General features: G+C 35.0%; 1 protein-coding gene across 6 annotated transcripts in view; it reads left to right on the forward strand.

Moving 5' to 3' along the window:
* The window catches only part of CDH18 (cadherin 18), a 526,050-nt gene extending 498,803 nt beyond the window's left edge, over positions 1–27,247 (forward strand). For 3 of the 6 annotated variants that reach the window (XM_042997273.1, XM_042997280.1, XM_042997289.1), the window contains 3 exons: positions 103–220; positions 18,574–18,825; positions 26,594–27,247. In XM_042997273.1, the coding sequence (XP_042853207.1) occupies positions 103–220; positions 18,574–18,825; positions 26,594–27,084 (861 nt within the window). In that variant the 3' untranslated portion in view covers positions 27,085–27,247. Of the gene's footprint in view, positions 1–102; positions 221–2,133; positions 2,189–18,573; positions 18,826–26,593 lie in introns of those variants that run through there. The other 3 variants (XM_042997295.1, XM_042997306.1, XR_006221469.1) reach the window with 3 other exon arrangements.
* The last annotated feature ends 476 nt before the right edge of the window (positions 27,248–27,723 follow it).

Consider the following 27,723-nt stretch of genomic DNA (forward strand, 5'->3'; position numbering starts at 1 on the left):
TCTCTAAAATCCTTTTGTGATGACAATTAAATATGTTATAATTAAAATCAAAGATTTAAGCAAAATTAAGTTTACTATTCAGTATTTGCTTTCTCTCTTTAGGTTATTCATACCATCAGTGCTACTGATAAAGATGATTTTGCAAATGGACCAAGGTTTAACTTCTTTCTTGATGAACGCCTGTCTATAAACCCAAACTTCACTCTGAAGGACAATGAAGGTGAACACGAATTACATATACTTTTTAATCTATGTGAGATCTGCTTTGACTTAATATGGAATAGGCCTGAGCAGTTTTGTTTTATTTTTACATACCCATGAACAGCTTGCAAATCCGCATTCAGTCAGTTTGATGTTAATGTGTTATGATCTGTGAATAGCTTGTATTTAAAATTGAGCCATATGTACAAATAACTTTCATTGAGTTTATTCAGAAGCATTCCTTTAAACAAGAAATGTACATGTAATATGCTCTTGGGCAAATTTTAAGAGAAATCTTAGCTGACAAACATGTTTATGAGAGCTGCTTGCAATTGCTAGGAGGTAGAAAAATTTTAAATTAGGAAAAATGAAAAATATGTCCTAGGGACAGTTAGTAAAGGAAATGCAATGTTTGAATTCATCTTGCATTAGTAAGGCTATCATAATGTGGTGTACAAATTATATTTCCTCTTGTTATTATGAATATTTTTCAAACTATGGGTAGAAAATATGCATAATTGCAGAATATTTTGTAAATTTTGAATTACTTCTGCTTAAACTTCTGTATTGTGTGGGGAAAGAAAGAACACCATAATCTAGTACCTAGAGAAGATTCACCATGATTTAGATTCCCTGTTTGGTAGATTTCTCCAGGTCCTGTAAAAATCAATCTTCTGTATGTAAAGGAAACACTAAGTCATTCTCTATGTGCAGTGTTCTGATTTGTATCAACTTTCTTCTTACCCCAAACTATTTTTGATCATGTCTATCTGAATATGCTACTTTTGGAATTTAACACTTGCCTCAGAATCCTTTCAAAGAAACAACAGTGCATCCACTTAAGAGTAAACATTTAATTTCCTCTCTATACACTTCAGGGAAAAGGATTTTCAAACACCAAAAAAAAAAAAAAAAAATGCTGTTACTTAATGTCAACTCACTAAAACATTATTTCCATCATTCCTAATTCCTTCTTTATATTATCATAACAAGAAGACCAAATTGTATATGTGGCCATAGCAAGATTCATATGAAAATACAAAGCTTGATTGTCTCTCATTTTAACTACCCTATAGTCAGCTCTATGTACGAGAATAAATATTTGTGCATGTTTGTATCTGACATATTGTATTAGTTGATTATTGTACATTTATTCGCATTTGAATATTCCATTCTACAATCCCAAATATATTTAATGTAAGTATGTTAAATACGTAAAAAACTCTATTACTATTTCCCATATTTCAAATACTTGCAAAATTTGGAGAGCATTCAACTTTCTGCCTTAGTAGATTAAAATCATATCTAGATATCTATATCTATATCTATCTATATATTTCAGTTGTTTGTTTTTACATTCCAATAAGGATTTTATTTTACATTTTTAAGTAATTTTCATTTGATGATATAATGAAAATTTGACTTGGATTTAAAGATGGGCATTCAAGTTATTTAACCCATGTAGGTATAAGTCCAAAAATATTTTTAAAAACAGGAGAATTTTAATATTGTTGAGACCTACTCAGTGATTAAAAATCCGCATACAAAAATATTATATCTGGAATTTGTGAATTTAATGAATGGCTACATTCAAAAGGGCTTAATTGAATCATTTGACTCACCAGTGGTAGGAACTCATTTCCTTCAAATATGTACACTCTTGAAAGGATTTATGGTGCTGATGTACATATTTTTACATTTGTTTTAAATGTAATGTTTTTAACATTTTTAAACATACATACAAACATTTTTAAATGTAAGCTTTTTAACGTTTGTTTTAAACATACATACGAATGCTTTGTCAAACATGTGAGGCCTATGGACAGTTGTGTAGGGATAAAGATGTTTTAATATATTTGTAAGATTATTTTTTTAATGTTGGGAATTGATAAAATTATAAATAACACAGGAAACTTTCTTTTGGATAGGTAAAACAGCAGTTTTTAGAAAAAAAAATCAGGTGCATAGCGGAAAGCATGAACTTATGGTAAGCCGATTTGATTATGCTAGATAAGCCACCTAAACTTTCCGAGCCTCAGCTTTTACATCCATAAATTATGCTTTAAAATACCCACTCTGGAACTTTGGGAGAGTTAGTGATACCATATGTAAAGATGGCCTTTTCTATAAACACAAGATGGTTATGGATAATAATGTGTAAAGATGAAATTAAAAACAGAATAGCCATACCAAAATGAACGCACTCATTACATATATAGGTTCACAAGTGCATAAATAATTCTCTGGACAACAACCAGCACAAAAATAAAAGGAGTAAATATAAATATTAACAATCTAAGCCTGCTGAATCCTGGTAGCTTAGCATTTATATGCCCCCAGAACATACAAAATATATTTAAAAGAAACAAAGGCAATGAAAGTGTGTGTGTGTGTGAGCGAGCACGCACGTGCGCGTGCACAGGCACTCACGGCTTACACAAAAGTACACCTTCAGGGAACGGTGGAAGGCAGACCTAGCTTCCGAGCCAGGATGGGTGATCAGGAAGCCTTTGGTTGAGTAGCATCTCCCAAACTGCTAAATGGTAAAGACTGAATAGAGAGAAAATGAGATTTCCAAAATAAGAGAGAAGTGTATATATTATTGTTTACTCTAAGCCCGCAGATCAACACATTAAAAGGTAGACAATGAAATAAAAAAATAAGTCAGAAAGTGAATTTACTCTGAATAATACAAAACACATAAGTGATCAGAAAATATTTTAATAAAAGTATATTTAGGATTCTCAAAATTAAAAAAAAAATAACATGTTTACAAAAAGGCCAAGAAGCAATTAAGTGAAATGAGACAATGAAAGAAAACAAGTCTGTATGAAAACAATTTAAAAATCCCTATGAAATCAATGAATTAATTAAATCCTTATCAAAATAAAACTATAGTTTCTGCATATATAAAAAAGTATATAGAACCATATAAGAAACATACAGTAATTCAGTTTTATATATGTAATTAAATATAAACATATAAAACTATAGTTATTGAATATATAGAAAAGTATACAGAACTACATATAGAAATTTATAGATATTTAGATATGTATAAAACTACATATATATGTTTATATTCTTAAGTTTATACTGTAATTACAAAGACATATACCTGTATATAAACATATATAATATACATATATGTATACACATACACATAGACACAGATATAAAGCGAGAACAACACAAATTACTAGGCAGCATTACCTCTAGAGAGGACACGAACAAAGTTTAACAAGTCAAATGTAAAATTCATTAATTCAAGCAAAAAAGCTCAGGTAGATCAAAACTTTAAAAATGCATAAGAACACTTATCAGATATGGAGTATAACGTGCCTAGAAGAATTAAGAAGAAATTATAGCAATCAACAATATAGATAGATAAAATTACTTGACAGTTTCTCATATTGAAAATAGATGTGTCCTTACAATGAACATAAACACCAAAGCCAAGCACAAAATCAAATCTTCGCTTGGATATGACAGTTTAAAACTGGTAAATCTCAGGGGTGCGTTGGTGGTTCAGTCAGTTAAGTGTCCTACTTTGGCTCAGGTAACGATCTTGAGGTACACGAGTTCGAGCCCCACTTTGGGCTCTGTGCTGACAGCTCAAAGCCTGCTTCTGATTCTGTGTCTCCCTCTCTCTGCCCCTCCCCTCCCACAGAGAGACTCTCTGTCTCTCTTTCTCAAAAATAAATTAAAAAAAAAATTAAAAAAAAAACCCTGTTAAACCTCAAAGATAAAGAGAAAAATCTTTACAGTATCAAAGACAAAATGCAGAATAATTAAAAACAATGAGAATTAGATTTAAAGTAGATTCCTGTGTTAATTTTTTTTTTTAATTTTCTTTAATGTTTATTTATTTTTGAAAGAGAGAGACCAGTGTGAATGGGGCAGGGGCGAAGAGAGAGTGCGACACAGAATCGGAAGCAGGCTCCAGGCTCTGAGCTGTCAGCACAGAGCCTGATGCAGGGCTCAAACTCATGAACCATGAGATCATGACTTGAGTCAAAGTCAGAAGCTTAGCTGACTGAGCCACCCAAGTGCCCCTAATTTTTTTTTTAAAGCTGAAAGAGGTTGACAAAAACCACGTGCTCAAAATGCTGAAGGAAAATAATTTGCTATTATCAATAACCTTTCCTAGATTTAGTTAAAAATGGTAAGCTATCTAAAATCAAGGAAGACCCCTTAGTTAAGAATTTTTTCCATTGTATAAAAAATAAGTTTTTACTGTTTGCTACTGACATTTTGACAAATGTCGTGTTAATCTTTGCCTTCAGGATCTCTGCAGAATATAATAGAGAAGAAAAAAATCTTGTAATTCATGTTTTATTTCATATGTTAAAGCTTGAAGAGTAAATGCTAAATTAGCAGAATAAAAGTGTGTGATTTCCAAAGCAAGGAAGGATTTTCAGAAAGTTAAATAAAAAACCTTATTTTATCAATGGAGCACAAGGCCAGAAAGGAGAATAAAAGATGGAAAGTGAACGCATAGAAAATGAAAGAAGAAAGTAGAAATAAGTTCAAATATATTGTAGTCATAATCGGATTAAATATCATTTTTCATCAAAGCTGTATATAAATATGCTGCTTAGAAGAGGTGTACCAAATTCAAAATGAGATAGGAAATTTTATATAAAAAGTTGGAAATATTTACCCATTGCTTCAAAAGAAACAACTATTACTGAAAAAAAGAAAACCCAAGATCCATGGGGTCTAAAATAAGACATTTATTCAGCTCACATGTTTACGAAGGAGCACATTCTGGTAGGTTTCTGAGAGGTTCATCTAAGCAACTTTTCTGGTCTCAGGACACCTACAGTCACTACAACTAATCCGCATTGTAAAAACAAAAATATTCTCACTTCAAAGAGAAAAACGTAACCATGATAAATAGAAACAAAACACAAGATTATCCTTGTTAACAGATGATGAAATTGTCTATAGGAAAATGTAAGAAAGTCTACAAAAACACCTTGCATAGTAATGGGATGTTTTGCCAACATTTTTGAATACTAGCAAATGCCCCAAATGGATCGATTTCCTATATTAAAAAAAAAAACCCAAAACTACAAGGGCACCTGGGTGACTCAGTCAGGTAAGCATTGACACTTGGTGTCGGGTCAGGTCATGATCTCCAGGTTTCATGCGTTTGAGCCCTGCGTAGAGCTCTATGCTGGAAGTACTCAGCCTACTCCAAGATTCTTTCTCTCCCTCTCTCTGCCCCTTCCCTTCTTACAGTGTCTCTGCCTTTCTCAAATAAATTAATTAATTAAAAAAATATATATGAATAAATAGTAAATCAGGTACAATTTAACATGGCAAAAACAAATCGAGCAAATTAGCACAAGCCCTTCTAAAATCATTAGAGGAAAAAAAATCCAATACATAATTTTCAGGTTTATTCTATATAAAGAGCAATGTTACTGAAAATATAAAAACACACCCCAAAATAATATATTTACCAAATTACTTAATCAGAGCACTTAAATTTTCATATTAATCTATAAATTAAATCTAATTTTAATGATAAGCTCAATTAGTCATCTGTTAATAAAATGCAAATAAATAGTAAAGGATTAAGAAAAGCAAAAATGTATTGAAAAAGAAGATGATGGAGGTATGTAATTAGCAGAAACAGAAGAAGAGAGGACATATCCTAACAGATATCTAGACATTATAAAGATGAATATAGTGAGTGTAAACCCATACAGTTGGTTTTTCTCTTTTCTTTTTTTTTTTTTTTTTTTTTTTTGCAAGTGCCTGACTTAAGCTTTGATTGCCAAGGCCCCCACTTTGAAGAGGGCTATCTGGAACAAACACCATGCCAGCCACAGGACTAGATCAAGATCCAGGGGCTGCCTCCCCCTGTCCCGGGAGACTCTTTGTTTTAGAGACCTTGATTGATTTTGATAACTGTTGATTTGGGCCTTTTTCTCTCTGCCTCTCTTACGTTGCTTTAAATTCCCACTCTTATGTTTTAAATTCATCAATAAAGAGTGAGTCTCCCAGACCTTAGGACCCACCCTTGACCCCAATACCAATAGAACTTTAAGGCCCCTCCACATTCTCTTTCTCTCTACCCTCCACCTCTCTGTGTGACCCCAGGCATGCCACATAATTTCCAGGATGTGTAAGTAATAAACATTTTTGGTTTTTTGTTTTTTTTGTTTTTCAAATTTTCCTAATGCTTATTGCGGAAGAGTGTCTTGCAATCATAATAAGAATCACAAAGGCTGGTCCAACCACAATATTAGTTATTGATAGGCTAAGACTAGCATAAAACAATGAAATACTCTTTGAATATGGTACTAGTAGAGAAATAAAGAGAGGAGGAGAACAAATTCAGGGGAGTGAATAAAATTAGATATCTAAATCTTTGTATAAGCATATGACCTTGACAGAAGGCAAAGGTAGCATTTTTAACCATTGTGGAAAGGGTAATACAAAAAGTATATAGAAAGGGACCGGCTGGTTATCTAGATTCTCTAGAACATCTCAAACACATGAATAAAATAGATAAATTATAAATTATATATATATATATATATATATATATATATATATATATATATATATATATATATATATATATATATGTAAGTTGACCTGGGTAACGTTGTCATTCTGTGCCAGGTATCACTTCCACTGACTTTTTTGTGTTTTTCTGAGTTTTGTTTTCCGTTACTCTCCCATTCCCGCTATAGCCCTTCTTCCAAATTACCATGTACTCAAAGATAGTACCAAAAGTAAGGGTGAACAGAGTATGGTGAAAAAGGAGCCCAGCTTAGCAGATATTTGAAAGGAATAATAGACAAAAGAAATTGCAGACTAAAAATAGATTTCAGGCTCATTCTTCCAAATATTTGCTAGGATAACAATGTAGAGCTAAATAAACTTGGTCTGTGGATGGATCCTGAAAGTCACTTCCAAAGCAGAGAGGCATTGAGATTCACAAGAAAATATATAAATACTGGCCCAGATCTACTCACCACTTCTTACTGTGTTGGAGAAATCACTGGGAATTGGAGCTCAAGGGACTTCCCTCAGCAGAAGATCACAGGACATTGCAAGGGTCAAGCAGGATGAAAGAGAGGCAGTTAGCATATATTGGGATGCACCTAATGTGAGAAAGAGAAAACCATACTTAAATATCTGACAAAGACTTTTTGAGTGGACACATGAAAACATTGCCAATTTAAAATTTCTGGTAAGGTGATAAAACTCGAATAGCCACTGCTTAAAACGGAATCAGTAATCAGAAAGATGGAAAAAGAAGGAACACTGCCCAAGAGGACACTGCTTTCCTCTCATTCTCACAAGGGAGTTGAGAGGTGACGTCAGTGTCCTTGGATGCCTCCCGCTCTTTTGAGTCTTATGGAATTTTGCTGTCTCTCCTGATTTCTATCATCTATCAAGCTTCAGTCACTTCCCTCTTTTCCAAAAGTCTTGGTAACCCTGACTCCATCCATACTCAAGACATAACTGGAAAAATTTAATGTCCTTAAGAGAAAATTAGCCAGGACTTTGGCTACCCAACACCCAATACCCAACAGTCATTAGACAGAAAAAAATCCATTTTGTTTTTAATGACAAATGGTTATATGATAACTGGTACTTCCCTCATCACAACACTTGTCACAGGGTGGGCTCTCTCCCCATTTAGACTATAAAATCCAGGCATACAAGGAATTTTGTCTGACTTATTTAACTGCTGTATTCCTCACTCCTACCACGGTAACTGACACAGAGGAAACTTTAAGTAAATATCTGTAAAAAAAAATAAGAGGGAAAAACAAAGAAGAAAGTTTTAGAGTTTGACTCTGGAAATAGGTTGCCTCTATTTGAAACCCGGTTTCTCTGCTAATTATGTGTGAGACCACCACCAAATCCTTGTTCTCGGTGTGTCTGTTTCCTCCTTTGTAAAATGGAGATATGGACACAATCATTACTATTTTGTAATTTTTAAGAGAGATGAAAATATAAAGAATTTGAAATCACATACGAAGGGCTACATGTTTTAAGGGGCACACTGAAGGTAACTAAAAAGTAAATACATAGATGGAAAAATAATATAAAGAATCCAAATAAATTACTCTGAGTAAAGAAATATTTGAGTTTTAGGTGGAAAGAATATGTAACTATCCCAGAGAAATTCCCTAACTCGACAGACAAGGAAATAATTTTACCAGTTTCCAATGAAATTAAATTATAAAGATAGTAATAAATGGTGCTGAAGTACTTATTTGCAAAATAATGAGCTAATAGTCGATGGATCTTGTGTCCATCGAAAAAAAGAACTACAATAAGATAATCCTCTTCCTGTTAGCATAGTACTCATGTGACAATCAGGGAAATGTATTTTAAAATAGTGAATGCCTCAGTATTTAATATAATGACTATAATATTAAATATAAAATCTATTAATCATAGGGGCGCCTGGGTGGCTCAGTCAGTTAAGCGTCCGACTTCAGCTCAGGTCATGATCTCGTGGTTTGTGAGTTCGAGCCCCACGTCGGGCTCTGTACTGATGGCTCAGAGCCTGGAGCCTGCTTCGGATTCTGTGTCTCCCTCTCTCTCTGCCCCTCCCCACTCATTCTCTGTCTCTCTCTGTCTCAAAAATAAATAAACATTTAAAAAAATCTATCAATTTAATAATGTTCCATTGATAAAATATTTGGAGCTATAGCAGTCAAATGAAAATAAGAATAAATGTCTGAAAAGGTAAAGGCAAAGTATTAAATGAACAATATATAATTAAACATCAAACAAAAATAGCGATCTAAGTGTAGTGTTTAATCACATTCATGAGTAATAATTATACTGTAGAAAATAAGAATCTTTCTTGGGGTGCCTGGATGGCTCAGTCAGTTAAGCCTCTGACTACTGATTTCAGCTCAGGTCATGATCTCATGATTGTGAGATCGAACCCCACATTGTCACATTGTGCTCCATGCTGAATGTGGAGCTTTCTGAAGACTCTCTCTATCCTTTTCCCTTTGCCCCCCAACTCTCTCTCTTTCTCGCTCTTTCTCTCCCTCTCTATCTCTCTTTGTCTCTCGCAAACGAGAAAATATGTTTCTTTTTTTTTTATTGTTAATGTATTTGTGTTCGAGAGAGAAAAAGAGAGAGAGATATTGAGAGTGTGGGGGAAGCACAGAGAGAGAAGGAGAGAGAATTCTAAGCAGGCTCCACACTGTCAGTGCAGAGTCCAACGCAGGGCTCGAATTCAGGAACCACGAAGTCATGACCTGAGACCAAATCAAGTTGGACGCTTAAGGGACAGAGCCATCCAGGCACCCCAAAGTAAATATGCTTAAGAACTGTTTATGAAATGGACTTTGAGTATTTTCAGTAAGAATATACTCATTCATTGTATCTAATTAAAAACTGAAGAAAAGCACCTGGAAAACACACACACACACACACACACACACACACACACAGCTTTTTTTCATGGCTTGACATTTACACTGGCTGTCCAGCATTCTACAGGAGACTCACACTGTATAACTATTCATCACCATTCTTCCTCTCTCATCTTACAAAGAATTTTTTTCTCTAAAAGAAATCTGTAGTCAGCTCTTAAATTAACATTGTTTTTCTCCTACCACTAATCTGTAAGGGGGCATGCGTTGTCTGTGCTGTATAAGGCAGTGATCTAAGCTGTCCAGAATGTTGAGAATTAAAACACAAACCTCCTGCTTTCAGGGGACTTGCCGTCTAGTTGGAGAAAAGAAGATGTTATGAAATGTAACTTTTAACTGAAGGCAGTGACACTTAGTTCACTAAAGGTTGTACTGAAACGTGATTTGACTTTAAACGATAGAATCCGATCCACCAGGTAGAATGAATCTGAGAATACTTTTCAATTAGACTGGAAATCAAGACAGCAGAATGGTGACAGAATGCAGCATCATTTAGAAGAATCTAGCCAGGGACATGTGGTAAGGCAGAGACACAGACATTTTATTCACTATTCAGAACACACGAAGTATTAAGTACTGTGCTATCTATGTCCCATGCTTAAAAAAAAAAAAAGATTCTGCCATTAATCCTTTATTTGTCCTAGTACAAAATTGTGGTGAATAGAAAATTTTGTACTTAACCAAAATCTTCAATATTTATCTGGAAAATTGTGACCCTTACCTATTAAAATACTGAAGACTCTGATTTGGAAAGTAACCAAGTGAAGAGTTTCTATTTTTTTTCTTTTTACAACATATATAGCGAAATATATATTGTAAATAGGTTTGTTTGATAAATGATCTTATTTATCATTAACTAACATGGCACCAATAATACAATTTTATTTAAAATTAAAAACCAGATTTCAGAAGATAATTTTTAAGTCACAAGCATTTCAACTTACATTACTCTAAAACAAGAACAAAAAACATGAAATTCTTCCTGATTAAAATGTAGTTTTTCCTATAATCACCTTCTCTTGAAATTGTAATAGGTAACTTCACTTTAGGCTCAAAAACTCACATTGTTTAATTCCAGCTTCTTAACCAAATATCTATAGCTAATGAACTCTGGTCATGTAACCAAGTCTGTGAGTATAAGCTTATACAAGGGTTCTGTGCACACGATTGTTGTATTTATTCATTTTGTAATATAAAAGTGTAATCTAATCCCCCAATATAAATTATCATTAGTCTACCAGGTAAGACTGTTCCGCTTCATAGTCTTTATGCTGCTTTCTTGAGGGACTAGGTTTTATTTGATGCAAGGAGATTTGCCAGCCTAATTCCTAGGCTTAATTCTAATTGTCAAGTGCATTTGTAAATCTTACAGATGTTACACATGGAAGAGATAATTTATAACTATGTGTATACGTGTATCTCTGTTTGCAGGGTTCCGAATCACATATAATAAGGCTTTCAAATTTGAAAATCCTTATCATGATTTTGTTGATAATTTGCTATCTACTCATATTTGTCTCTCAGTTTTCTTCTTTAGATATGCGTTTTCCACTTTGGTAGACAGTCCCATTCTTTAAAAATGAATGAGTCCATACCACTTTTTTACATAAATGACCTGCCCCCAAAATTACCATTTTGATGCCATTAAACAAAAGATTCTGTAGACTATCCTATTCTCTTTGTTGCAACCTTTTGAAGATTTTGTTTTTTCCTTGTTTTTATTACCTTTACTTGTTTCTTGGTAGTATTAATTCATACTTCTGAACATGAAAGTCATATCATTTGTAACTTGTCTTACGAGTTTTAGCAAAATACTTAAAAGGCACTGCTGGAAAGTACTGTTTTCCTTGTGATTATTTGGGTTTGGTGAAAGTCTATCTGAGTTTACACTGAGTTTAAGATAAGGACCATTTTCAAATTTGACTATTTTTTTTTTTTAGGTTTTTTTTTTAAATTAATTAATTAATTAATTTATTTATCTATTTTGAGAGAGAGAGAGGGTCAGTGAGAGAGGAAGTGAAAGAATCCTACACGGGCCCTGTGCTGTCAGTGCAGAGCCCCATACAGAGCTTGAACTCACGAACCATGAGATTATGACCTGAGCCAAAATCAAGAGTTGGACACAACCCACTGAGCCACCCAGGTGCCCATCGAATTTGACTATGTTTAAAACCTCTTAAAGAGGTGTCATTTAGGGCCTTTTCTTTCGGATTTCACAGTCCATTGGTTTGAAACACATCGGAAGCCATGAAGAGCCTTGATGTATAGTTTGTACTTCTTTCGCACCATCAGGTTTCTCGTAGTCAATATTCCCAGAGTTTATTTTTGTCCTTCAAATGAGAACTCGCAGCTGGTGTTGTAATGTGCTTAATTTCTCTGCAGAGTCTAACCATTGAAAATTCCGTTTTTAACCACAGGGCTTCGAGAGACCATTTAGCCGTTTCTCCCAATTCCTAAATAAAACAACACCCCGCAGTCCTAACTGAGAATATGGTTGCAGATGATGCTTCCAACATCCTCTAGTGAATGTGGTAGCAGCTGGGCCCTGCTGAGTCACTTACCTGCAGTCTCTGGTGAGGCTGAGACACGCTGTTTGGGTTCTAGTAGGGATCCCCCTTCCCTCCCAGTCAGATCTCAGTCCTCCTTACTCGCATGTAGGTGGTCACACCTGCTAGCATCATAATGTCCTCTAAGGGAAAATAGAGACCCAAAGCTTGACTAGGAAGAAGGCAGAGGGTTCATATGCCATCTTGAGCCTAAAATCGGAAAGCGTGACTTCAAATGCAGTGATTTGTTTTAATGGCCATTTTGCTCTAGATAGGAAAATATTCTTTTGTTCTCTTCTTAGTGATTTTAATCTCTGTTGATTTTTTTTTTTTACTTTTATATATATTTTCCTAATGTATTTGGCAGACCCTACCTCCTCTCACCTTTTTTCACTCCCATTCACAAAAGAGAGACAGCAAAGGACAGTTCTGTCCTACTGTTCTCTAAGCACAAGTATAAAAGTAGACAAAGTAAAATCTACCTAATATTTACCATTCCACACCACTTTCCTTTTTGTTTTCCTTTTGTGAAACTGTAGGTTATTCTCTGCTTTAATTCTTTCCTGGCTCAGAAGGACATAATGCCCCAGGAGTCACCTCTACCCTCTGCTCTCAGGCAGGGGAAACATTAAAACAACTTCATAAATAGGGTTATGTGTTCACTTTTTCAAGCTAAGAATTTATCCTCACAATTTCCTTCTGTGTTTACAAATTTAGTGACTCCAAATGTAATATCTTCTACTTTGATTCATCCATTCCCACTAAAAATAATAGTATTTGTTAAAGGTATGTGATAAATAATGAGTAGAGGGCTTCTCTTGTAGTTCATACACTTGTCTTTTTTTTCTGTAAACAACCCTTATCTCTCCTTCTACAATTATTATATTATTGTGGTATGGTTATGGATTATTTTGAATTTGGGGCTGGATTTCTATTTTAAAAGTTTCTGTTTTTTATCACCTTCTCCACTCTTATTAACACTCTTATGCATATTCATATGTGTTATTCATGAGCAGATTTGCTGATACTCTTCAAAGTTCATATTTTTTCTCCATATGTATTTATATTTTTTAAGTCTCTAATACATAGTCTTGTATAGAGAGATGGACAAGTTGATGGTAAAGAGGAACTGAACAGTTTCAAATGTGGTTTTAAAATGTTGATAATAGATAGTAGCTTCTTTTTGGGAAAGATATTTTCCTGCTGTGAATGGAAGATTAAGGCTCAAAGGAAAATGGCAAAGCAGCTCAGAATAGCTATCGCCTGGCATCTGATAAAGAATAGATTTCGACAAATTGATGGCTAGGCTCCTTTAAGAGCATAGTCTACGTTTCTCTATGTACTTGGTGGAGCCAATTAAGGTAATTATAACTATTTTACCAACATATATCTTTTTTAACGACTCTGAAAGCAGAAGCCTTAGACAATGGATGCTTGTCTTTATCTGGGATTTAAAGATGATCAAGAAGGAGTGTGGCAGATGGTCAAAGGGTTGACATTCCAGGGTGCAAATAAGAACATAATGACATATTGGATCATACATTCGTGGTTTGGCAGAAAAAGCAAGGGAGGCCAGGAGGATGTTTACAAACTTAAATGAACAGGCAGAATCAGGAGGCTGAAAATTGATATTAGGGCGATTCTAGGGTAAAAGAAGGGGAAGTCAGGAAGCAGGAGAGAAGCAATAAACATTTAGTAGAGAGCTTGAGGAGGTAATGCTGTTGAAGTGTTAGAGGATATGTAAGTTCATTTTCCTTTTAATGTCTCAATACATGTCAACATAATAAGGAAACTGTAACAAAAGACAAGTTCCTGCTGAGTGTAGTTCAAATCATTATTTATCAAGTACCTATTATGTGAGAGGAGCTGTACAGGCAAGCAAAAGAGCATTGTTTCATGCATGGTCTCTGATAATAGTTAAATTATGAGTATATCTTATTGCTGCTGGAAGACCAGAAAAAAAAAAAAAAGGAAACAATATGAAGTCATGCATATTTATCTGTCTGGTGAAATTAAGTTTCTAGTTCCTAGCTTTCTCTTCAGACATTAAAAAAAATTTTTTTTTAGTTTAGTTCAATTAGAGATCCACATCTGGGGATCTTAAATACGTCTGCTGTTCTGATGGATTTAAAAATATTATTTTAATAGTCTGCTGGCTGTGCTTGAGAGAAAGCCTATTTTTATACCTGTATTATCAAACGAAGAATCCTATGAAATGGTGGGGAGTGTATGGATGTCTAATAATTTAAATTTTGAAGAACACATAGTTTTAATACCAAGATATAAGGCAATTTTGGACTTTAATATAAGATCTGTTTTTTGCCCCAGGGAGTATTTAAAAAGCATCCCTTATTTTAACTTAAATTGTATTACAGTTTATATTAGTAGCACAGAGATTAGAATCTTTCAAGGTCTTTCAAAATATTGAACAAAATATAATAGGACACATACTATTAGCTCAAGAAAATTATGTCTGAATTCCAGAAACAGTATGCAACTTGCATTATACTATCCTACTCTGTATCCTTCTGTCCCTGTAGAAGCTTAGAGGTTGCAAGTGTACCTATAATTCACAAAACATTTTATTGTGAATATTTTATTGTGAATTATCAGCCAGTTATGAAATCCCTGTAGTTCTTGTAGCTCCAAAGTGATTTTTTTTCTTACTATGATTGCTTTTCCAGTCATCACAATGTTTTCTTAAAGTGTCTACATGAAGTCAGATATTGCATATCTGTATACCAGTCTCCTTACATCCTCTCCTATGGACCATAGCTGTTTACAAAAAAGAAATAGAATATATATATATACGTATATATACGTATATATATATATAATATGTATTATTTATAGTTTTATTATATATTTATTATATATATTTATTATATATTATATATAGTTATATATAGTTTCATATTGTTTATAGTATTATATATTATTTATAGAATAAAGAAATAGAATATATATATATATACACACATATATATTTGTATATAATATATAAAGAATGCTTTGACATCTGTGTTGAAAACACATTCAAGGCTATTTCCAAATTACACTGTAGATACACTTGCTGGGAATATCAGGAATATATTCCAAAAGACGTTAATAACTAAGAGAATCTCCCTATTTTTCTGGCCATTTTCTGAGACCCTTTGGTCACCACCTAAATCCATATGCAACATGTAGAATTTTCACACTGTTGCTTCAAGGACTCTTTATATGACAGATTTTTCTAAAATTTTTACCATCCCAAAGTCCTCTCAATACACCCCCTTTGGGTTAAAATAGAACTTTTAAGGTGGTAAACCCAAAAGTATGCACAGTATTTCAGTGCAGTCTTCTCACTAAAGAGATTCATAGATATTCCATATTTTACTGAATGATTCCAGTACTGTTTAGTTTATCTGAACTTCCTATGGCCTATTCCTGCATTCAGAGATACATATTACAAAATAATCGCTGTTACTCAAGATCTCTCATATGATATTTTTACTCATCTAATATGCATCTTTATTCACATTGTTTTAGTTGAAGTTCTTTGTGCTAGCTGTCCAGTATCTTCTTGAATCCTAACCAAATATATGTTCTTGGCTTCCAAGAGTCCTATGAGCTTGTGTCTTCATTCAAACTATTGAGAATCAGAGTTAAGGACCAACCTTGGGTACACATTGTTAGAGACTGTCCTTTATTTAGCATTGATAATCAGTACTTTTCATGTTCCATCCTGCTATGGTTGATCTTTATTAAGCTCATATATTTTTATCCACTTGGAAATGAAGATTTTCTATATTGCCTGGTTTATTTTTTTAATTATATGTCAAGTTTGGGATTTGTTGTTGCTCTTGAAACCTAATTTTGCAGTTTCAATGAAACAAATTTTATTATCTGTATAAAAATACATTTGTGTGTGTGTGTGTGTGTGTGTGTGTGTGTGTGCATACATACCTTCTTACCTCTTTCATTTTAGTTCAAAGTTTTCTTGTTCAAGTTCAGTGAGCCTTCAGCCAAGTACATTTTTTGCAGTTCCAGTTAGGTACACAATATCCCATTTGAAGAGCTCATTATTCTGCTCTGCTAAATCTTTCTAGGTAGGAAGCTCTTTGCTTCCTGAATCCTCTTTTCTTTTCAAAAGTCAAACCTACAGCTGGAAAAAAAGAAAGAATAGTTTTACGTCTCTGTGTCTGAGAGCTTTCTATTTAAGAACTTAAGGTGTACTAGAAACATGTTCTGGATTTCTCTTTGTTTCCGATCGTGTTTCTGACTGCATTTCCAATAATTACTCTGAAAGAGAGTATGCTTCCAGATTAAGAATCTAACGTGTACACTAGGCCAGAGCCATAAAAGGGGGTCCGCGACTACCATTGCATGTTATATCATTGTACACGTTATTAACCATGTTTATTGAAATCAGGGACCAGTGCCTTCCATCTCTTCTTTGGAGGCCAGCAGTGGGATTTTCTCAAACATGTTTGTGCCTGTGAACACTTAGTTCATACCTTTTCCTTAGACTAGGGAGCTGCGCATGTAGGCAAGTTTATATTAATCATGATGCAACGTCCTACAGCTGAGAGGCGCGCTGCTTCAAAGCTCAGGTCTCTGGGCGAGGGCTTGTGACTGTTGTAATTACACAATACACATGATGCAATTTCTGCATTTTTTCTTTCTCATTCTCAACTTACTTCAAAATAGACAATCGATAATTTTTTTTTCTTTTCCACTGGGTAAGAAAATCTTTTGTAATTTGTCATTGGATTATGTGTGCTCTTTAACAAACCTTCAATTATGTATATGTGTGCACATAAATGATCATATGTGCATATGATTATAAAACCATATAATTCATGTGTTTTATTACACTGGATATTTGAAAAATGTATTATCTTTCTACTGCATGAATTTGGCAATATAAAATCAAGAAAATATAACTGTAGGGTATTTTATCATGGCTATCTTAAACATACTCCTAGGTAATAGCATTTCAATTTCCAGAATTAAAAAAAAACAAAAAGATAAACGAATCCCTAAGTGTAATTGTCTAATGAGTCACTTACTTTTTAGTGAATTAACTAAAATTAATTAATTAGTAATTAACTCGTAGGTGTACTTGCAGGTTAGATTCTCTGGAAGAAAGCTCTGACCTGGAGTTTAGAGGGCAGATTGTTTACTGCAGTGCGCAGTTGGGATCAGCGTCTGTGGGTCAGTGGAAGGAAGCAGGTTGAGCAGCGTGTAAATTGAACTTCCGTGCAAATTTAATGCCTCGCAGTTGGCCCAATAGTAAAGCTCTGGAACTAAACCTGCCTTTCACTATGTCTACATTCAATGGAAGTGGCTCCACCTTTAGAACCTTGCAGCAACGAGTCATTGATGATATGCTGCTCCAGAAGGATGCAACCCAGGGCCAGGAGATAATGTGCAAGTAGGGCAGCTACTTATTCCATGCAGGGGGTCTGCACACCACATCTAAGTGTATACCAGAAGGGTCTTTAGACCAACAAACTTGTTGGACTGAAGAATAACAGTACGAAGATAACCATACACTATGTGTACTTGAGAACATCAGTGTGATTGGAGGTGAATTGGTAAAAAGGCAGTGTGATGTTGTGGTTTGGGAATGTATTGGGGTTGTATCCTGATTATTTACTAGCTCTATAACTTTGGGCAATTTATCCTCTGGGACTCAGTTTCTCTATTTTTTGATTATTATATACAGTAAAAATGATTTTTCCTAAAATATAAGACACTTAACATCTTCCCTCTATAATCTATAATCCAGAGTGACTATGCAAGCAATTAATGTAATAGATAGCATTTTGAAAGCACATAAAAAGTAGAATTAACTATTTTATTCATCATCAACTTTCCATGGTGTGCCTACTATATAACAAGAGTGCTTCACATCACAACTAAATCTGAAAAAGTTTATTAATTGATCTGGTCTCTCCACAAATATATTATCTATACCAGTGGAACTTGGGCTTGTTTGTACATTAACATCATCTGAATAGTTTGCTAATGCCTGTGTTGAGTCACCGGGTTTGGCGTGGGGACCACTGTCTCGTTTCAAAGTTTAGGACCCATTGGCTTGAATCTGTATTCTTTTAAGTCTTTTTGCCTTCATGTCCATGTCCAACATGATTGCTTCTTCATTCCCCTGTCTTCCCCTCTTTCCCTTCTCTTTAAATTTGGGCTCAATTGATTTTCCAACTCGGTATCTCAATTTAAGAACATAGCTTAGTCACTCTTTAAGGATCGCCCCTTCCTGTTCCTTTGTCCATTTCATAAACTAAATTAAAAAAAAAAAAACATACCCATTTTATCCATTAAAGGAAATGTGAATCTTGACCGGCGGCTTTACTAAGTACATTTTGTTTTGCTTATGTCTGTCATAGATAACACAGCCAGCATTCTGACAAGGCGGAGGAGATTTAGTCGAACTATTCAGGATGTGTATTATCTCCCCATTATGATCTCTGATGGTGGAATCCCCTCTCTCAGCAGCAGCAGTACCCTCACCGTCAGGGTTTGTGCATGCGAGAGAGATGGGCGCGTGCGGACCTGCCATGCGGAAGCGTTCCTGTCCTCGGCTGGCTTGAGTACAGGAGCCTTAATCGCTATTCTGCTGTGTGTTGTCATTCTCCTAGGTAAGGTCACCCGACTCCTAATGTTGTATGATGGCGATTCCGAATGTACCGTATGGTGGCCAGCAGTGCATTAGAAAGGAGAGACAAAGAAAATCACTTGGACGGGACTTAAAAATTAGGAACCCAAAATTTGGACCACAAAGTATAGCTGCACAGACTTCCTTTTAATTAACTTTCTCAATACCCGAGCTGATGGAGAGAGACTTGGATTGAAATGTGAGTGAAAGAGTTGAAATGTCAGAAGGAAAGACAGGTTCAGAGAGAAATCTTTTTGGAAAGGATCTATTTGGGAAATAATTGATATTAAAAATTCTAAATACCACATTGAGGGAGCTTTTACAATTTATTTCAAAGAATATAAGTGACATGATTCTCAGATGAATCTAAACGCCGTATAAAAATAGATTTCTTGTGGAAACTTCTATTAGCCTAAGATATTACTTAATCATCAATGTTAGCTGAATTTTAAAGTACAAAGTCTGAATCATTTTGGCGTTAACTATATTACATTTTATTAAGTTTAAGATTTTTAGTTGAGATTTGCATTACATTTCATTTTAATAAAAAATAAGATACTTCCTCTAATTATATATATATATATATATTATCATTTTAATAGTCTAAGTCTAATCACAGCCACACTTGAAGCTATTACTGTAACCTCTTTAGAATCGCTATTTCAACAAGACCACAAATCCGATTTTTATAATAAGAGAAGTAGACATAAAGAATCCTTCTGTTTTGTTCAGAGGGTAGATATTTATTTTCCCAGCATATCCACTCCCTTCTTCCTTTCTCTTAGCATCTTTATCTTTTGCTCATTTTTTCAGTACTGTGTAATGTGGGGCAAAATTTAAAAAAAAACAAAACTATATGGTTTGTGGAGACAGATGTTTTGTTTTGTTTTGCAAGGAGTATTCCTTGTTTTGTTTTTGAGGTTAAAGATAAATCACCAGTGTGGAAGGAGTGGAGAGCAAGGCAGAATGAGGCTGGGAAGTGGAATGGATGGTTAGGCAGCTGTGAGACAGTTTGGGGCTCCATCGAACATGGTAAATGGTGGGTTTTGTTCTCAGCGTGTCAAGAGACGTTTCAAGCAAGAGAATCCATTCATAACATTCGTATTTGGAAACGATGAGTATAAAGGAAGTAGAGAACAAGTCTCATGATGGCATGAGAGCATGTAGGCAAAGCAATTAGGACAACAGTGCGGCTGTCTTGCTCAGCCCCCTTTGGACTAGCATAGTTAGAGCACAGGTGAAGAGTAGTAGATAATATCAAGATGTTTTAGGTGAAATCAAAAGTGATCTTGGATAATATGATGCAGATCCCTGGATGAACATTTTGTATCAAAATCTTAACAGAATGATTAATGGAAGTGCCTAAGATTCATTTCGAAACTGCCACATGGAGAATTTCATGTCAGTGAACTAATATCTAATGTTTATGACATAGTGTATTTTTAATTTTTTTTAAATTTAAGTTTATTTATTTATTTTGAGAGAGAGAGTGCAAGAGGCAGAGAGAGAGAGAGAGAGAGAGAGAGAGAGAGAGAGAATATCCCAAGCAGGCTCCCCACCATCATTGTGGAACCCCATGTGCGGCTCGAACTCACACACAGTGAGAGCATGACCTGAGCCAAAATCAACAGTCAGATGCTCAACCGACTGAGCCACTCAGGTGTAGTTTTCTTGAAACAAGTTTCCAAGGGCTAAAAATAAAAGAGCTGACAAAAAAGTGATCTTGGATAGATTAGATAGATGTTGTCTGAGTTAGAAGAGGTTCAAAGAAGACTTTTCATCTCTTGCTGAATGTGGGTGCTGATCCTCACTGAGCTGAGGATCAGAAGTGCATGTTGTTGAGGTCACTACAGCAAGAGACTATAAAGAGAGAGATAATAAACTAGACGGAGCTGTGACGAGCTCACGTGTGGTCACAGTGTCAAGAAGGATGTGATAGCAGTACAGAGGGAAGGGACGTTCAGAGAAGAAGGAGGAATAAGTGAAAAGTATAATGTCATCAAGGTCAAGGGAAAAAATAACATATCAAAAAGCACAGACCATCCAACAGTATCAAAAGCTGCTCAGATATTAAATAAATTTTGTATCTAAGTCTACCAATCGCACTTAGCGACAGGGAGCATGGAGGTTCATTGCACCGCCATGGAAGTGTTTCACTGGCGTATAGTCTTACACTAGAAGCGTGGTAGAAAAGGAAAACAGGAAAACCAGGCTTTCTCAATTTTATTTATTTATATATTGATTGGTCACAACTGCTATTTGCTAAAGACATTTATGTATTGCTTTTTTTTTTTGTATTTGATAATTGAAACAAAAACACACAAAGCCAAAATGGAAAATAAAATAAAATAAAATAAAATAAAATAAAATAAAATAAAATAAAATAAAATAAAATAAAATAAAACAAATACAAATATTGATTCCTCTATGGTTGCTAACCTAAACCACAAAGAATAGAACCCAGTAACTTTAGTATAATTTCCTCCACAGTCCTTATTTTGAAAGATAGATCATTTGGAAGAGTCACATTATCTTTGCCTTTTGTTTTCACTTATTACCATAAAACCATCTTTCTATGCTAAGATAAAGGCTTAAAAAGGTAATTGAAAATGTTAATATACAGGCAAATGTAAGGTATATTATGTAGAATAACATTTTATTTTTTCATGAAACAATACTTTCCTTTAATTGACTTTATGAAAATGTCGTTTCTCCTCTGGGGTAAATAAGAGAGCATTCTAAATTTTATGCTCTCCCTCAGGACTAATGGAACAAAGGTGTTATTTAATACACTTACTCCTTCATTTTTTATTAAAATTCAAAAGTGTTTTTACAGTTTTATCCCAAGGTTGCAGAATAATTTCTTAAGTTTGGTGTAAGCAACAATTATTTATAACGTAATTTTAATTTTCATGATATTTTAAGGGTTTTTATTGTTATTCAGAAGATACCTAGTCAAGAGACTTAGAATGTAGTCATTTTTAGTTTTGAAATAATGTTGGCTAATGTGCGAGCTTTTAATTTTCAAGGAAAATATCAGCTATACCAGAGGTAGTGAAACTTTATTTTAGAATTTTTTTTTATAATTCTGAAATAATGCTAAAAACTAACAGCTATACAAATGATGAAATTAATATATTAATAGTGAAATATGTTTTAGTTATTAGCTGTTTGTGGACATTACATGTATAAACACAGTCCTGGTTTTGCCACTAATTAACCATATGATCTCGGGTAATCTGTACAGACTCTTGTTTCTGTATACAAATCTATAATAATAAAACATCAATTACAAAAGAACTTTAGAGTTCTATAAAATTTATGTTTTTGTATAGGATAAATATGAGTCAGTATTTTGCAGTATGGTCAGACTCCACCTAAGTGTGTATCAATTATCTGAAATTGGTGCTTGAAAACCAATGAAACTCTACTTGCAATGGTAGACGTGCAAGTTTTCAGTTGGGTTATGTTCCATCAAGATTACTGTTTAAGATCATTTTTAAATAGGATGAATGGGAGAGAATTTAGAGTGAGCCTTTACGATGCACTCAGAATTTAGTTCTACAGGAAGGGATACCTGGAGTTCTCTTTCCCTTCCAGGGATCTGACATTTCTTTCCCAACCTCATCCCATCACATGTGAGAGGGTCCAGAGCCAGAGCAGGTGGTAGAGCAAACCCCAATCACACTTGGGACACAACAAACCTTTCAATCAGGCTCTGAATCAGACCTCTGGCATCAACCTATAAGCCCACACATTACATAAAAGCAAGTGACTTAGATGAGTCCAGCAGCTGGACTATTCCTACTCTTGGATATAAATTTCCTGATAAATGAGGATCAGGGTAGATTTGATGTGAGGAGAGTGAGGGATTAGGAGAGAAATGCGGAGGTGATGAGGAGCTAAATGCCAACCAGTTTGTCACCTGTGATATCTTACTTAACTGTGTGGGCTCCTCTTGGTTTGAAGAAAATAAGTTTCCTTGACAAGTGTAGGGGCGCCTCGCTGGCTCAGTCAGTTGAGTTTCCGGCTCTTGATTTTGGCTCAGGTTATGATCTCACCGTTCATGCGTTCGTGCCCCACATTGGGCTCTGCGCTGACATTGCAAACTCTACTTGGGATTCTCTCTCTCTCCTTCTCTCTCTTCCCCTCACATGCTCTCTATATCAAAATAAATAAATAAACTTTCAAAGAGAAAAAAAGAAGCGCCACTAACTGGTATGACCAATAGCCCAAGAGCTAATAAAAATAATCTTCCTAACTTAGGCCACCTCCTTTCTACCAAACTTAGTACCAACATATGATCATATAAACAAGAATGAAGTGATATTTATGGGTAATAAAATCTTCTCTGAAAAATATTTTGAGGGAATATGTTGGGAGTCAGTATGGAATGTATTCAAATGCAAGCTGTGTGACAGTTCAACTTATGAAAACTCAGACCCCTTTAGAACTCCAAGTGCTTTGGGATCGTATATAAATAAATGAATAAATGAATGAGTGAATGATGTGAGAAAGGAAATACAAAAATGTTTCCCCAAATTTTAATTCCTCCCTAAATAAAATAAATTAGTACAACTCAATAATTCATTTTAATTTTCTTAAATAAAAAGAATATGATGGATTTAAAATTCCTGATCAAACTGAAAGAGAAGAAAATGAAATATACTAGCCCAGAATAAAATAGTCATTAGAATAATGTCCTTTCCAAGGCACCTGGGTGGCTCAGTTGGTTAAGCATCTGACTTCTGCTCAGGTCATGATCTCACAGTTCATGAGTTTGAGCCCAATATCAGGCTCTCTGCTCTCAGCACAAAGCTTGCTTTGGATCCTTTGTTCTCTTCTCTTTCTCTGCCCCAACCCCTGTTCCCGCTCTCTGTCTCTCTCTCAAAGTTCAAACTTAATTATTATCTATATTTTGAATCAAAATGTATCACAAATATTTTTTTAATTTGGGAAAATAAGCAAATATAACCAAGTATAATAATAAACCCAGCATGATCTCCTATATTTCATTAGGCTGATATGGCACTAATATTGGTGAAGAACGCAAATTACATCCACAATTTGCTAAGACTGCTGATCACATTCTCCCTGTTATACATGCACATAAATTCCCTTGAAATCAACAACCAACCATTTTAACATAAAGAAAAGTAACTTGATTTATTAACAACGGTAAGACATTTTACTATAATAAACTAGGCAGTCTGTAGAAATAGATGATTTAAGTTAGAACAACCCCCTTTACTTAATCATAAAGATGAACGGAATATATATATTGGATGATAAATCTACACCTCTGAATGGAATGAAATGAGTTACTTGAGGATGGGGCCCTAAATTAGAAAGCTCTAAGCGGGATTTACACTAAAATAAATAGGAAAGTATTAGATGCATATTCGCTGAATTCAGCAAAAGTCTGTTTTTTTCCTCCCCCAGAAATAAAGTGCTATATTAGATAATGTCTTTCAAGTATAAGCAGCATATTTGGGAAACTATTTTTAAATAGCATGACATTTGTGAAGCAGGGTCACATGTAGTATCAACTTTTCATTTCCAGCTTTCTCTAAGCATTGCATTCCAAACACAGCCACTCACCACTTCCCCATGTCTGCCGTAATCTCCCCCCATTGTGTTCTGCCATTACCTAGTCAGTATCCTTTTATTCTGGACTTCTCAACATGATTTTCTGACCTTTTCTATAGGTGTTCTGTCTTTTTTTTCCCCTCATTCCTAGAGGCACTCCTTGCCTTTTCTCTGCAAAATTAGATTCTCCAGTACACTGTAACCATCTCTTTCCACATATAGTGAACTTCTCTCACACAATTATCCTTTGCACTTATGGCTTGAAAATCTGTTTCTTTTCCTCTTTCTATTGTCATCTTAAAAGCTCATGCACACTACAATATCTAGTTGAGAAAAAGACAAATCTTATTTATTGTATTATTTAGGGATATCCATAAAAATGGTGAAATTATAAAGAGAAACAAGGAAAATAGTAATGATAAAGTAAGACTAGAAGTAACTTTTTAGAAGTATAGGGGAAAGGTCAACTTCTGGGGTACTGGCTATGTTCTTTATCAGAGGATAACTAACCTGGTGTTTGTTTGTTTTACAAGATACATATCATTAAGGCTGCCAGATAAAATATGGTATAGAATTGTGAATTTCAGGGTGCCTGGGTGGCTTAGTGAGTTAAGCATCAGACTGTTGATTTCGGCTCAGGTCATGATCTTGCTGACAACATGGAGATTGCTTGGGATTCTCTTTTTCTCTGCCCCTCTCCTGCTTGTGCTCTCTCTCTCTCTCTCTCTCTCAAAATAAATAAACACTAAAAAAATAAATATGAATTTTAAATAAATATATGTATATATATGTCTGTAGGTGTATATTCGGTGTGTATGTGAATATGTAGCATAAGTATGTCACATGCTATACATATAAATTTTGTTTCTATATATATATTTATCTATGTATATATATATATGTACATTATGTACACACATATACGTGTCCTGCATGCCATTTGAATATACTTCTTTGATTATTATACTTTAAAGAATGTTAATAACAATGAACCTAGTAACTGCTATTATAAAACATAGAATACCAGCTGACCAAGAACATTCTGTAGAGCTGAAGTAAAGAATATTGGACCTAATAGCACAAAATAGAAGTGAAGGAATTCTTTCTATTTAGTAATGGCTTCCTATCATCAAATAGAAAGATGTGAAAATACTGAGAAACAGCCAAAGGAAAGTGCCCAAGACCCATTTACATCATTTCATCTAATGGTTGTGACATTATTGATAATAATCCACAGGCCCAACGGGTCACTCAGTTCCCCGTTCTGTATTTTTTTTTTAAAACAAAATGGGATGTGGTAATGGAAACTCATCCCCTGTGGTGTGAGAAATCTCAGATTACAGTCTAGGTACTTCCACCAGTCACTTGGGTGATCTTAGACTTGGATCTTAGTCATCCATGTAGTCATCCATGTTCTCTTGAGCCTCAGTTTCCTTGAGGAAACCCACAGTTTGCCATGAGGATTAAATTACAAAGTTATGTAAAAAAAATGGGCAATGTGAAAAATTCCTGTGAAATAAAAGTTAGGTACAAATAAACTAACATATTGTACAGCTTGATAGATATATGCAGTTATGAATGTCTGATGATATTATTCTAAAGGGTGATGGACAAGAGAGATCAACCATGTAAAATATTCCTGGTTTGATTTCCTACAAAGCATCAAAAGTAAAGGGTTTAAGGTAGGGGTTCCTTCTTCCCATTTAACAGAAACTGAAAAATCTTTCCTTTAGTGTATATACCTAGAAGGATTAAGAATCTATAGATAGAACAACATACACCATTATTCTTCCAGCCAAAATTCCATTTTGCTCTTTCCTCCTCTGTTTCCCTCAGTGTGAAGACCAGATGGTTAGCCCACAGTGAACTAAGAATCCTAGACACATAACAAATGTGAATGTTACGTTTTTCTAAAGAAGATCAGTGATTCTCAATGCTTTAAAGGGATATTTTTATTTTATTTTTTACATTCCTTGAGATGATAAAAAAACAAAACAAACAAACAAACAAACACTTCAAATGTTTTCCAGAGAGTGCAGAGATCAGGGTTGTGTTACAATGCACACCTAAACGAAATGTAGTTGGTGACATTGCTGATGTCAAGTCTACAAGAATTTCCTTCCTTTCTTCTAACTCTTCATCCTCTTTCCATTTTTCTTCAGCAATTGTAGTCCTTTTTATCACCCTGAGACGCAGCAAAAAAGAGCCCCTGATCATTTCAGAGGAGGACGTGCGAGAGAATGTGGTCACCTATGATGACGAGGGGGGCGGGGAGGAAGACACCGAGGCCTTTGACATCACAGCCTTGAGGAATCCTTCTGCCGCCGAGGAGCTCAAGTATCGGAGAGATATTCGACCCGAAGTGAAACTCACCCCCAGACACCAGACATTGTCCACCCTAGAAAGTATAGACGTTCAGGAATTTATTAAGCAAAAACTGGCAGAAGCCGACCTAGACCCCAGCGTCCCCCCTTATGACTCTCTTCAGACTTATGCCTACGAAGGTCAGAGATCGGAGGCTGGTTCCATCAGCTCTCTGGATTCAGCAACCACACAGTCAGACCAGGATTATCACTACCTTGGAGACTGGGGACCCGAATTTAAAAAGTTAGCCGAACTCTATGGAGAAATAGAATCTGAAAGAACAACTTAGGGGGCTAATTCTGGCAAACCTTCTAGAATTTGCTTCCTGAGCAAGTGGAGATATAACCTCAGCAATGGCAAGGAAGACACATGGAAACAGTACTTGGAACTGAGCAAGCTGGCCACAGCTACTGTAGAAACAAGTGCCCTTTTCATGATCGAAACGGGGTCATTTAATCAGAAGAGAGTCAAATTAAAAAAAAATATATACAGAGAAAAAGCTATTGTTCCTTGTGTATATTTTCAATTGCTCAATAAAGTCTGTGGTACTGTTTAATTTAAGAATACCTGAATGAAGCCAAACAATGAAGTTTGTTTCAATATCTTGTGATTTCTTTTCAAAGGCAAACTAAACCCAAAGGGTCCAAATCACTTAGGACTAGGGGTGGTATGCTGAGAAATGAAGCTTGTGCAGGTAATCGGGACCTCGTTTGCCACTTCTCTGTGTGGACTCTTGAGACCCACACTCTGTTACTGTGCAAGATCTTATTAGCATCGTGTTGTGTTCAAATGCCATGAGGTTTATCCAGTATACCGGGTCCCGCCACCATGGACTTGTATGCACCATTTTCCTTTGCCCTCCCCACTTCTTTTCTCCATACGAAATCGATGGAACATGGGGACTTGCTGCTTGCTCTCTAATGTATGC

This window comes from Panthera tigris, chromosome A1, assembly GCF_018350195.1.
Source record: "Panthera tigris isolate Pti1 chromosome A1, P.tigris_Pti1_mat1.1, whole genome shotgun sequence".
In the NCBI taxonomy this organism is placed as follows: domain Eukaryota; kingdom Metazoa; phylum Chordata; class Mammalia; order Carnivora; family Felidae; genus Panthera; species Panthera tigris.